The following is a 13788-nucleotide window of genomic DNA, read 5'->3' on the forward strand; positions in this document are numbered from 1 at the left end:
ACGCTTTTCCGGAAAAAGTGCTTTTCCGGAAAAGCATCCTGCCAATGTAGACGCTCTTTTTCCGGAAATACTTATAACGGAAAACTGTTCTGTTTTAAGCATTTCCAGAAAAGGGTGCCAGTGTAGACGTAGCCCCGCTGTTTCATGATGACTGGGGGGCTGATTGCAGATCGACAGGGGATGAAAAAATGAAGTAGAAATAAAATAAGAATGGGGAGAAGAAATCACCCCAAACTGAATGCAAACCTGTTCTGGGACCCTGCATGACTTTATTTGTAAAAGTTTTGTTACCATTCCTTGGTCAATACTGTTCCCTTCTACTTTCCTCAACATTTTCTGGTCCCCTGGAAATGCTTTGGGATGTTTCCAGCATGGCTGGAAAAAATGTGTTTTCCAAAAATGCTCTGCTTGGCTTTCCAGCCCCAGTTGATTCAAAGTAAATTTCTGGTCTGTTGAGAGCTTATTCAAATCATCGGAGTTTTGTTCCTTACTGGTTTCAACAAGAATGATGCGGGACTGCGAAAGCCATGTTAGGCAATAGCATGGTAGGCTGCTCTTGAGGTTCCTAGATTCCAAGGCCAGAAGGACCATATATAGTCCCATTATAGGATTTCCCTGAATTAATTCCTGCTTCAGGTCCAGCAGTTGTTTGAACAGGAACATTTCTTTTATGAAAACACCCGCTCTGAAAGATTTAAAGCTGTCCGGTGGTGAAGAACCCACAACCTTTGGGAAGCCGTTCCAAAGGTTAATCACCTTCACGGCTGACATTCTGCACCTTATTTCTAGCCTGATGCTGTACTGAGAACAGAACTCAGCACCTGACGCCCTCTTGAAAGGGTCAAGTTGCTTTGGCTTTGACTGTTGTTTTCTCACTCAGCATAGGTAGGCTAGGCCTTTGAAAGTGAGGCACTAAACACCTCTTGACTTTTAAAATCTGAAATTAAGAGAGGCTGGAACAATGGTGGCAACTTCAGTTAATTTTTCAAGAGGAATAAATGAAGCTAAATGGGTAAATTATCCATTTAATTAGCTAATTGCTCATCAGTTATCCAAAGCAAAATAATTAATTGCGTGTTTTCTTGTCTTTTTCTCCCCCTAGAGTTTTTCAAGTAGCTCTCCTGCTAAATAGTTTGGATAAGTGAGACCTTACAAACACCCCCCTCCTCCTCACTCAAATCACACACCCTCAGTATGGTGGGAAGGATTAATTAGTGCTCTAGGCTACGTCTAGACTGGCATGAATTTCCGAAAATGCTTTTAACGGAAAAGTTTTCCGTTAAAAGCATTTTCGGAAAAGTACGTCTAGATTGGCAGGATGCTTTACCGCAAAAGCACTTTTTGCGGAGAAGCGTCCGTGGCCAATCTAGACGCAGTTTTCCGCAAAAAAGTCCCGATCGCCATTTTCGCGATTGGGGCTTTTTTGCGGAAAACAGTACTATGCTGTCAACACTGGCCCTTTTGGGCAAAAGTCTTTCGGAAAAAGACTTTTGCCCGAACGGGAGCAGCATAGTTTTTCTGGAAAATCACTGATGATCTTGCATGAGATCGTCAGTGCTTTTCCGGAAATTCAAATGGCCAGTGTAGACAGCTGGCAAGTTTTTCCGCAAAATCATCTGATTTTGCGGAAAAACTTGCCAGTCTAGACACAGCCCTAGAGAAAAGGCTTGCTAAGGCAATTGTATTTTTAATAATGTGTGGGGCTGAAGATACCTGCAAATATTTATGGTGTCTAAACACCCTGTGACTTCATGTTCTACATTCACCTTCCACATTTTACTTCACCTGACTGGGAGTATGTCTACACTGCACACTTATTTTGGAATAAGCTAATCTGGAAGAAATACTCCGAAATAGCTTATTTTGAAATAGGCTGTCTACACCACAGGGAAGCCTCAAAATTAGTCTGAGGTAGGCTTCCCCAATGTGGAAGTGCTACCTCGATTTATAGCCCCAGGAGACACCGGGGAGTAATTACTTTGAATGGCCCTGGGAAGGCGCTATTTCGAAATAGAAGCAGTGGAGCGCCCACACTATGGCTATTCCGAAATAGCTATTTCAGAAGAGGCATTATTCCTCGTGGAATGAGGTTTACAGAAGTCGGAATAAGCCGTCTGTTATTTCGAATTTATGTCAAAATGCTGTGTAGACGCTCGCATGGTTATTTCAGAATAACAGCTGTGTAGATGCACCCGAAGGGTGGTATTCAACACTGACCCGCTATATGACTACAGAACTGCATTGTGGCTTGAACTATCCACCTCTACAGGGGAATAGCAGAGTGTAAGAAAGCCCCCTCCCTTCCCCCCTTCTGCACAGACTACCAGGGCCTTGGATTCAAGCAAGCAGTCAGTGGACAAGGAGAAGGATCGGGAATAGACAGGGCTTTGGCTCCATTCTCCTTGGCCCACCCCCTGAGCAGAGGTGTTGTTTCTCCAAGAGACCCTTCTCAGTCAGGCGATCTCCTGTGGCTGCTCTTGGCACAGTCTAGCTTAAGGACCACTGTGGTTTTTACTAGCGGAACCGTCTAGCCTCAGCCTGACTGTTGGTGAACTCGGTTGTGATTGACTGAAAGCTTGGAACAGTGCCATAGGGTGAAAGGGGAGAGAGTTTTCCCATGACCCCTTCCACCATTTTGTTTCAGATTAATTTTCTGCCCTTTGAAGATTATATTTCCCCAGCAGGCAAACACATGAGCAGTTGAATGAGCTGCAACGGGTCCATGCAGAACAGGCTCACTGGAGCTTGAGAATGGGATAGTTTTTTAGTTGAAATAATCATTGAACAAAACCACATGAGAGAAGTTAATTAAGGTTTTAAGTGGGCTCGGTGGCAGAGGTGAAATTTTCTGCCTTTTCCCACTACTGAGGCTTAAAATTCTATCAGTCCTAGGAGGCTTTTCCAACCTTCCAGGAGTTTACCTGATGGATAGGTGCATGGATTTTGAAGGCTCCAGGACCATGACCTTCCTCAGAGTCAATTCAGCGTACCCTCTGCCATTTTCCCCACAGGCTTTAATTTTACACCCTAAGCATTTCTACTGTTTGAATAACCGAGAGGGTCAACACCTCAGCCCGTTAACGTGAGAGCTTTCCCTGTTACAGGTCATGGCTATTGGGCGCAACTTTGAGGAGTGCTTCCAGAAGGCCCTGAGAATGTGCCACCCTTCGGTGGATGGCTTCACATCACGTCTACCGATGAATAAAGAGTGGCCAGACAACTTAGATCTCCAAAAAGAACTGGCCGACCCCTCCAGCATTCGTGTCTATGCAATGGCCAAGGTAATGAAGGGTGCAAAGGCTATGGTGTCTACTCTGTTGACTCTAGTTACCAGACTGTCAGCTGAAGTAATTGAGTGGAATATTCTTTAATCCCTAATTCCTTTTTCCTCTTTGTGCACCTCAAACATATGAGGTGAATCACCTCCCATGAGGTACAACGATTCTGTTCCCCCCCACGAGTTCCTCTTTGTTATATTAGGATGGAAATAACTCTTCCTCTATCGGTCCTCATGACACCTGCTGTACTTGAGTCAGCCATGAGCCTTTCACTTAAATCACTATGATCGTAGATCGGGATGGACAATACTTTTCACGGGGGAGGGGGGCACTTCATGAATTTTGATAAATGGTCATGGGCCAGCTCTTGACTCCCGAAAGGGGCGGGGCCTCAGGCAGAAGGGGTGGAGCTGGGGGCTACAGAGAGAAAGAGTGTGTGAGTGTGAGAGACACTCTGTGTGTGAGACAGACTTTGTGACACAGATTGTGTGCGTGTGGCACAGAGACCGAAAGAGTGTGTGTGGCAGTATGTGTGTGGCAGCGACTGTGGGTGTGACAGTGACACTGAATGTGTATGCTGGCTACTGCTGGGTATGTTTCTGAGAGAAGCCACACGCTGTCTTTTTAAGACAGGGAAAGCTGTGCCTCCTCCCCTGTTCAATATTTATCTGCATAATAATAATTAGCTCTTATACATGTACTTTAGTCTCCTTTGTGGTCTTTAAAAAAAATCCTGTCTCCTATACTACACTGTCTGTGAGATAGAGTGGGTTTCCTTTTTACTCAATGAATTTTTAGTTTACTAAAAATAAACTAAACCCCAAACCACATAATAAAGCATCTTCAGGAAAGTTTGAAGCCTGCGTTACCTTGAGAATGAGAAAGAACCCGAATGGTGTTCACAGCTGTGAAGTCTGGTCCTGGAGGTGAACTTTTCCATCATTCAGGGTCAATCTAGCTTTAAACTATGAATCAAAGTGCTTTTCAAAACCACCAATTTCTCAACCATCGAGAACCCCACCCAATCTTTGATCAAATTTGTTTCTAGCAGACCACAGGCACATGGAAAGTACAGGACCTTGGTAATAAGAAGCACAGAGGAGAAGTCAACAGTATATTATATATGAATATAGCACGCAGTATGTATAGCATACGTAGTTACAGCAAGTATCCACCAGCAGCCATCCCTATGAAAGTCACCTGAAGTTTGGCCGACAATTTCATTGGAAGCCAAACTCTGTGCTTCTTGCCCAGGCAAAAGTCTTGCTGATGTTAATAGGATATGGGGAATCATTACCACACATTTCCAGGGAAATGAAATGCTTATGAAGTGTTTGTTAAAGTGCATGACTTACGGTCTCTTCTCTTTGGCAGGCCTTGTCTGATGGCGTTCCCGTGGATGATATTCACAGGCTCACCGCCATTGACAAATGGTTCATCTACAAGATGAAGGACATTGTGAACATGGAGAAAAGCCTGAAGGAACTCAGCAGGTAAGGAAACAGCTGAAATCCGCCTTTTTGCTTGGCATCACGCAGCTGGAAAACCAGCTGCAAGCCTTGTGCAGAAATGTGATACAGGCTGAAAAGGAACTCAGTCCTTTATGCAGCCCAAGTTGCCTTCAATCCCGATCAATTGGACTCAGCCCATGTCGCCGTGACTACGCTGACAAGTGCTGCTCTAAAGGTAAAGGCATCGGGTCCATTTCAACTGATCCTAGGAATTCTCTCTAGCTCTAGAAAGTCCTTGGTATATTTTCAAAGCTGACCATCCCCTAAAATGTCTAAGAGGGGTGGCTATGTTAATCTGTAACTTAAAAAAAACCTTAAAAAGCAAGTGGTCCTGTAACACCTTAGGGTACGTCTACACTAGCTCGTTAGTTCGAGCTAGGTAGGGTAATGAGGGCAAGCGGAGTTGCAAATGAAGCCCGGGATTTAAATATCCCGGGCTTCATTTGCATGTTCCCGGGCACCGCCATTTTTAAATCCCCCTTAGTCCGAACTCCGTGCCCGAGGAGTAACGGTGGTTCAAATTAGGATCTTTAATTCGAACTACCTACTCCGTGCCACATGAAGCCGGTATGGGTATGGAGTTCGGACTAAGGGGGATTTAAAAATGGCGGCGCCCGGGAACATGCAAATGAAGCCCGGGATATTTAAATCCCGGGCTTCATTTGCAACTCCGCTTGCCCTCATTACCCTACCTAGCTCGAACTAACGAGCTAGTGTAGACGTACCCTTAGAAACTCACCAAATACATATATATATATATAGTATCATGAGCTTTGTTGGGCACAACCCAATTCCTCAGATGAGTGGAGCAAAAGGCATAGAAATCCCACCATTTAAAGCAGAAAAAGCAGAGAGAGGAGGAAGGAAAACCAAACCGAACCTGGTCAATTATAGTGTTGGTCCTAAATGAGGCTAATAGAGTGGTCTGTAAGTATCTCAAACTTAGCTTTTGATGTCATTTGAGTGTTGAGTATAATGGCCCATCCAGTTCATATCTTTGTTCATTCCCTGGTGGTGATGTCCCGTTTACATATGAAGGCTAGTTCTGCAGTCTCTCTCTCTGCAGTTGGTCCCTGAAATTACTTTGTAGGAGAATGACTACTTTTAAATCCATGAATAAGTGCCCGGGCAGGTTAAAACGTTGCCCCACAGGTTCTCTGTGTTACCATTTCGAATATCTGATTTGTGTCCCTGAATCAATCCTTACTGCAAGGACAAAGAGCGTGGGGTATGGTTAAACTTCTCAATAGATTTGCACTGGCTTTTTGCACTGGAGAGCCAGAATTCATTCCGGATTGCTCTCTAAGCTGTCTGCCTGGCTTCCCACTTGCAGTATTTGTTGCTATTCTTTCGTTTACAACAGCTATAATCTCTGACATATTTAAATTTAAATCTTCCACTTTTTCAAAGTGATCATATACAATGAACCACAATAGATAGCAGCTGATCAAAGCTCCACGCTGTCTATCAATCTCAGGCTTTTGCTGACTTCAGTTTTCTCGGCATGGTTTACGAGGCCCTCCGAAGCTTCTTGCTGAGTGATTATCAGCTGCTCTGCTGCCTACGATCCATGTTGCACTACTGACGTTGAAACACATGAGGGCGCCAGAAATTTATGCTTCACAACCCTTGTAGCAAGAGACTGGTAGAAACACACAAGACGTTTGTTAAGAAATTTGCTTTTGCCTCCTGTGAGTTCTGTTTCTTTGACAAGCTGTACATTTTTAATTGAGTAGTTTTTGTTTCCCCCCAGAAAATGAGTTGGGATTCTAGCTAAGCAGAAATAAAGGCACAGAGAAGGCAAGAGAGGAGAATACTTAGAAAAAACTCCATTATTACCCAGCATGCGTAATTCCTCTCTAACTTCCATGTCATGTTTCATTTGTTTACTGGTTTCATTTAAAAAACAACTCACTCTTGTGCATATAAAGTTACCGTGTTTACACAGAACCAATTTGTTTTCCCCACCATTTCTCAGGCTACAATTGTAATTAGAAGATGCAGGATCGCAAAGCACTGTCCAGATGAGGATCAGATCCTCCCGGGATGTAAATTAACATCACTCCATTTCAGCAAACGGAGCTGAAACTGATATCTGTCAGCTGAAAATCTGACCAATTAGTTAATTACATCTCACTGTGTCTCTGTGAGATAGGTGAAGTAAATATCACTGCTCCTACGATATAGATGAACTAGCTTAGGCACATAGTCAAATGACCTTCCCAAGGTCATAGAGGAAATCTAGTGGCAGAGCAGGAAAGAAAAGTGTTACTGAATTCCACCACCGAGTATTCACCATCCACTGGCTGGGTCCAGGGCCTCGCTCCCAGCGTCCTGCCTTGGATCCCACAGGCCCGGGCCCCTGCTCCCAGTATCCCACCATGGGGCCCACAAACCCTTTGGTTGGGCCTGCTTCTGTGCTTACCAGCACAACTTGCTTTCTTATCCATGCTGCTACAAGAGGTCAGTGTTTGCAAATTGTACATAATCATTTTGGAGGAAATGCTGGCAAACCAGAAATAGAACTGGCACGAGGTATTACAAACCCAGGTGAATTAGCAAGCTCTATATTTATGTAGGTATGACTCTACAACTCTTTACGTGGCTATTCTGGAAGGGTATGTCTACACTTGCTCCCTAGCTCGAGCTAGGGATACAAATGTAGCCAACCGAAATTGCTAATGAAGTGGGGATTTAAATACCCTGCACTTCATTAGCATAATCTCGCCCGCATGTTATTCCACTCGCCAGCTGATTCGAACCAGGAAGTGCGCTCCGGGACGCTTTAATTCAAATCAAACCCCTTGGTTCGAACTTATGTTACTCCTCATTTTTTAGAAGAAGCTTTTCTGTCGGAGAACTTCTGAAAAAACTTCTTCCAAAAGAGAGCGTCCACACTGCGAAAGCGCATTGAAAAAGCGATCTGAGTTTTTGAAAGATTGGGGGAGGGTCTAGACTACAGGGTTTTTTTCAAAAAAAAGTGGCCTTTTTTAGAAAAAACTTTCCCTGTGTCAAGACTGCCATCATGTTCTTTCGAAATTAAATTGAAAGAACGCGGTGGTTTTTTCAACCACAGTAAACCTCGTTTTAGGAGGAAGAACGCCTTTTTTCGAAAGTGTGCTTTTGAAAAAAGGTGCTATGTCATGCAAACTGTGCTTTTTCGAAAGAGAGCATCCAGACTGCCTGAGTGCTCTCTTTCGAAAAAGCCTCTTTCGAAAGAGGCTTGCAGTCTAGACGCAGCCATAGTGTCCACACTGAATGGACGCTCTCTAGCATGTAAGCTGTGATTATTATGGATGGAGCAGTCACCAGGACACCTGTGTTTCTTTCTTTTTCCTCTTCTTCAGAAAGAATTTCCTCTTCCCCATCCACACACGCCTTTTTCCAAAAGAGCTCTTCGCAAAAAGGCTTCTTCCTCGTAGAAAGAGGATTACCAATGCCAGAAAAACCCCTCTGTTCTTTCAATTTTCTTTTGAAAGAATGCGATTGAAGTGTGGACGTAATTGAAGTTTTTACAGAAAACCGGCCATTTTTCCGAACTCTCCCCACCCCCGGTAATGTAGACATGCCCCTAGGGATCATAGTGGACAACAAGTTAAACATGAGCCAACAGCGTGACACTGTTACAAGAAAAGCAAAGATGATTCTGGGATGCATTCAGTGGTGTGTTGTGAGCAAGACACGAGAGTCATTCTTCCGCTCTACTCTGCGCTGATTAGGCCTCAGCTGGAGTATTGTGTCCAGTTCTGGGCACCACATTTCAAGAAAGATGTGGAGAAATTGGAGCAGGTCCAGAGAAGAGCAACAGAAATGATTAAAGATCTAGAAAACTTGAGCTATGAGGGAAAGTTAAAAGAACTGGGCTTGTTTAGTTTAGAAAAGAGAAGACTGAGAGGGGACACAAGAGCAGTTTTCAGATATCTAAAAGGGTGTCACAGGGAGGAGGGAGAAAAATTGTTCTCCTTGGCCTCTGAGGATAGGACAAGAAGCAATGGGCTTAAACTGCAGCAAGGGAGGTTTAGGTTGGACATTAGAAAAAAGTTCCTAACTGTCAGGGTGGTTAAACACTGGAATAAATTGCCCAGGGAGGTTGTGGAATCCCCATCTCTGGAGATATTTAAGAGTAGGTTAGATAGACACCTGTCAGGGATGATCTAGACGGTGCTTGGTCCTGCCGTGAGGGCAGGGGACTGGTCTTGATGACCTCTCGAGGTCCCTTCCAGTCTAGTGTTTTATGATTCTATGAATATTGTGCTGTGCTAACAAGTCTGTATTCGTTTGCAGAGAAGGAAGATTGTAGCTATGATGGTTGTAGCAAAATATCCTGCAATATGACAGGAAGCTCCTTTTAGCCCCCGTCAGTCCTAGGGGGAAAGGAAGTAGGGGAAGGGGCCCCAGAGTGACCCCTCTGGCCATTTCTTGCCCTGAAGGAGATAGAAAGTGGAACAAGATGGATTTGGCTCTCCTCAGCCCAAATGGCAGCAAAACAAGACACTGGGAGGTGGAGGGAAAAGGGAGCAAAGGCTCTAAGCTGTGTGCAGGCAGTATTTTGAGAGGAGCAGGCAGAAGAAACATTTCCTTAAGCCTAGAATGGCCCAGATGAAACGTCCATCCTAACGGATGGGAACCAGTCCCTTAACATCACTCAGTGGTTACCGCATCCAGCACCCTACCCTCTGAGCACATGGGTCCCATGGCTTGGGAGCAGACAGCCAAACTCCGCATGACCTGCCAGACCTGCAAATCTGGTCTCCACTCAGTGGGGATTGTGTGATGTAAAGCTCCCACTTGAATGGGTCTCTCTCTCTTTAAACACGCTGTTTCCAATGTCACTTTTTCATGAGTTGTGATTAGTTTTCATCTGTTTCCCATGAGGCGCTTGGAGGCCATGGTGGGCTCCATTTAATAGGAACAGCATATGCCAAATGGTTTTAAAGGTAGATCTGATGGCAGCTTGAGGGGCAAACTTTCACGAGTCCCTAAAGGATGTTGGAGTACAAGCTAGTTTGAACGAGACTCATGCTCCTAAATTATTTAAATTCCTTGGAAAATCCTATTCTGGGTACCTAACTGCTTGATGAATGCCTGCCGTTCACAGTACCCCACGTTGACCCCACAGCTGAGCGGAGCAGGGAAAGCTGATTGAACAACCAGACCCCTGACATTCGGTGTAGATGAGCACAGATGCAGGAGTGACACCAACTCACATCCACTAAGGATCTGGTTCTCTGTTCATACCAACCGGACTGCTTATATTGTCTGATGACAACATGCTCAGAACTGTCAAAGGGATGCCGACAGGTCCGCAGACACCTGTTTAGATCAGCTGCTGCCTGAGTTATTCATAAGTAGAAAGAAGGGACAATTTTCTCCTGGCCCTTTGCTTGGAATGGTTCCCCAGTGCATTTTGGGTGGTTTCTCGGCGCTGAGAAATGTCCCAGCACTGAGGTCAGTGATGTGCAATAAGCCCACCCCAGCTATGTTTTTCAATTGAAATGCCAGAATTGGGAAGTTTCGTGGGAGAAAGTGGCCGTGCCGTTTTGTGCCTGTGCATTGCTGGGCCAGAGAAGAAGTTTACAGTGCCTGGGTGGGTCCGGGTAACATCAATACACAGGAGCTGGTGTATTTTCGGCGTCCTTATTTCCGACGGCATTTTATTAGAATACAGGCAGTCCCCGACTGGAGTCTCCAGCAGACCAGGGGCACCGGGCGGGTTCCCGCGCTTCTGAGGCTTTGCCAGAGCAAAGCCTCAGAGGCGCAGGGAACCGCCGCTGCTGCCGCTTCAATCTGGGTGCCTGTGGTCTGCTGGGGACCGTCCCCAGCAGACCACAGGCTCCCGGACTGAAGCCGCAGCCGTGGCGGGGTCCCTCGCCTCTGAGGCTTTGCCATAGCAAAGCCTCAGAGGCTCTGCTCCCCGTGTCCCTGGTCTGCTGGGGGAGGGGGGGCAGCTAGTGTGCTCCCCCCCCCAGCAGACCAGGCTTTTGTTTTGGACTCTGGGGCAGAGCAGCTGGGGCGCTGCCGATTGGTCCTGCAGCGCCCGCTCTGGGCACTACTGGACCAACCCGGCAGCACCCCAGCTGCTCTGCCCCAGGTCCTGATTCAGCCGCTGCTGGTCAGTTTCAGCAGCGGCTGAATCAGGACGCCTGGGGCAGAGCAGATGGGGTGCTGCTAGGTTGGTCCAGTAGCACCCAGGAGCGGCGCTACTGGAGCAACCCAGCAGCACCCCAGCTGCTCTGCCCCAGGCGTCCCCAAGTCAGCTTCTGCTGAAACTGACCAGCGCTGACTACAGGAAGCCCCAGGCAGAGTTGCTCTGCCCCGGGCTTCCTGGAATCAGCTGCTGATCAGTTTCAGCAGCAGCTGACTTGGGGACGCCTGGGGTTCTTAAGTTGATTCTGTATGTAAGTCAGAACTGGCGGTCAGTTTCAGCAGTGTCTGAATCTGGACGCCAGTTCCGACTTACATACAGATTCAACTTAAGAACAAACCTACAGTCCCTATCTTGTACGTAACCCGGGGACTGCCTGTATGGTATTTCAGTAGGGCCTGGTGGGGCCCAACCAACTTGAAACAGAAATAAATTCAGGGAGCATTTATGGCCTGTTTTAGACAGGAGGTTAAACTAAGTGATGGTGTTGATCCCATCCGGCACCGAATACGTGAACAGATTGGGGTCCCACTGTGCTAGTTGCTGTACATACGCACAATAAGAAATCTTGCTGCATGCAGATTTCCATAGATGCCCAAGTTAGGCATACTGGGTTTTGCTGCCTCACTCCCAGGATTGATGTGATTTCAATCCTATACTGGGCTTACAGTTTGGTGTGATGGCTCCCAGTATCCCTGGAGCTTAGTGTCAAAATGGTGAAGGCAGACAAAAGGAGAGAGAGGAAATGTTGTGAGCACCATTTTACAGATGAAGAACTGAGGTGCTGCATGGTTAAGTGATGTGCCCAAGGTTACACAAGGCTTCTGTGTCACAGCAAAGAATTAAACCCAGGTCAACCAAATCCCAGATCTGGGCTCTCATCACATGGCTTGTCCCTCTCTTTGGTTAATTTCACTTGGAAAGGGACACAAATCACTGTTTGATAACATGCTGATACAGGACTTGTGCTGAGATCCTGGGGATTTTTAAGATTTGTCTCTGGGCATCTCTAGGTCTCGCCAGAGGAAATCAGCAAGTGTGGCTGTCTGTGACGCAGATCTTCTCATACACAGGGTGATTCTGAGTGTAGGTCTTGTGACTCATAACCAGACAAAGACTAGCACGCTGGGCAGCAGAGAGGGCCAGCCTCAGAGCAGCGTTTTTAACGAGACTTTGTTCAGTGGCCTCTGGAAGTCAACAGAAAATTATTTATCGAGACTCCCTTTCCCCAGCGAATGTCCTTGTGTTTTGAAAATGGCTTTCTGGAAGCATGACTTGATTTCCAAACACTCGGTAGAGAAGTGTCTGCACAATACATCTGCTGAAATTAATGTTTGGCTCCAGCCTTCAGACTCTCAAGTCATGCAAAAGGAAAAAAAGATCAAAGGGCCATCAATAAAGTATGTTCAGTCGGGGTGGGTGTCACAAAGCAGATTTCTGTGACCTCTTCAAAAATTGATTTGAGTTGCAGTTTGCAGACACGTGCCTAACCTGGACCCCAGAGGAACAGTGACAGGGGAGAGGTCACATCCTCGCTGGGGTATATATTTAAACAGCTTCCCTGAAGGTCAAGGCTGCTTCACTGATTGATCTCCACTGAAGAGTTGGCCCCAATAGAGCCGCGGTAGTATTGAGAGAGAATGAACGCAGACGCATGTGTGCGCCCTTCCTCTCACACTGCATCAGCAGGGATGGAACCGGTGGGGCAGATGTTCGATTCAGTAAGTGACGTGTGTTTTTGCTGCATGACGAACGCTGATTCAGCAGCCCTATGAGTTGTAAGAACTGCTATAGAGGGTCATACCAAAGGTCCATCTAGCCCAGTATCCTGTCTGCCAACACTGGCCAATGCTAGGAGCCCCCAGAGGGAATGAACAGAACAGGGAATCAAGAGATCCCTGTTGTCCATTTCCAGCTGCTGACAAACAGAGGCTCAGGACACCATTCCTGCCCACCCTGGCTGATAGCCGTTGATGAACCTATCCTCCATTAATTTATCTAGCTCTTTTTTGAACCCTGTTAAAGTCCTGGTCTTCACAACATCCTCTGGCAAGGAGTTCCACAGGTTAACTGTGCGTTGTGTGAAGAAAAACTTCCTTTTGTTTGTTGTACACCTGCTACCTATTAATTTAATTTGGTGACCACTAGTTCTTATGTTATGGGAACAAGTAAATAACTTTTCCTTATTTACTTTCTCCACACCCCGTTTTCCTCCAAAGCCCCGAATACTTGCATTACTTTGACGTGCATCCTCATCTTGCCACACTTCCATGCACCCTTTTAAGCACTCTGCTTCTATGTTTCTTCATGCTTTGTAGAGAAAAGTCCATATTGTATCAGTCCATCCGTGCCCTAGATGGATTCTTCACTGGGGGAAGAAGATGGCCTTTGAAATAGTGACAGCAATGCATTTCTTTGCTGTGTATTTGTCTGCATTGCTCCCACAACTCATCAGCTACATGGGAACCACGTAGGTCTAAGGAAATAACGGGAGGTTTCACGTTGCGTAAATCAGTGAGAGTTATTGCGCCGGGGAGCTGAGCCTTCAAGATGTAGATCCAGAGAGTGATAGTTGAGACAGTGATATTTGTTGGCTTATGTCTCACGTCTTCCTAAATATTCCTGACAGTTTTGCCGGTCATCTCATGAGTGTTTTGGGGAGGAACATAAGTAACTACCTGTCTCCTTGGAAAAAGAGGCAAGGAAGCAAACAGTGGTTTTTACTGATCTCAAGCTTGTAGCTGCAGGTTGTTGTAGGTCTTGGGAAATGTCAGAAACAATCAAGGAAACAGAACTGGCAAGTGGGCAGCAGGGAATGTGCCTTTTGCCCAGTAGTCCAACCTAAAATCAAGCA

The 13788-nt window shown here is 46.0% G+C and overlaps 1 protein-coding gene across 1 annotated transcript in view; it reads left to right on the top strand.

Moving 5' to 3' along the window:
• The window catches only part of CPS1 (carbamoyl-phosphate synthase 1), a 283263-nt gene that overhangs the window by 215219 nt on the left and 54256 nt on the right, over window positions 1-13788 (top strand). Inside the window, exons 21-22 of the mRNA XM_075933931.1 lie at window positions 3105-3281; window positions 4653-4771. Coding sequence (XP_075790046.1) covers window positions 3105-3281; window positions 4653-4771 — 296 coding nt within the window. The remainder of the gene's footprint in view (window positions 1-3104; window positions 3282-4652; window positions 4772-13788) is intronic.

This window comes from Pelodiscus sinensis, chromosome 7, assembly GCF_049634645.1.
Source record: "Pelodiscus sinensis isolate JC-2024 chromosome 7, ASM4963464v1, whole genome shotgun sequence".
Lineage (NCBI taxonomy): Eukaryota > Metazoa > Chordata > Testudines > Trionychidae > Pelodiscus > Pelodiscus sinensis.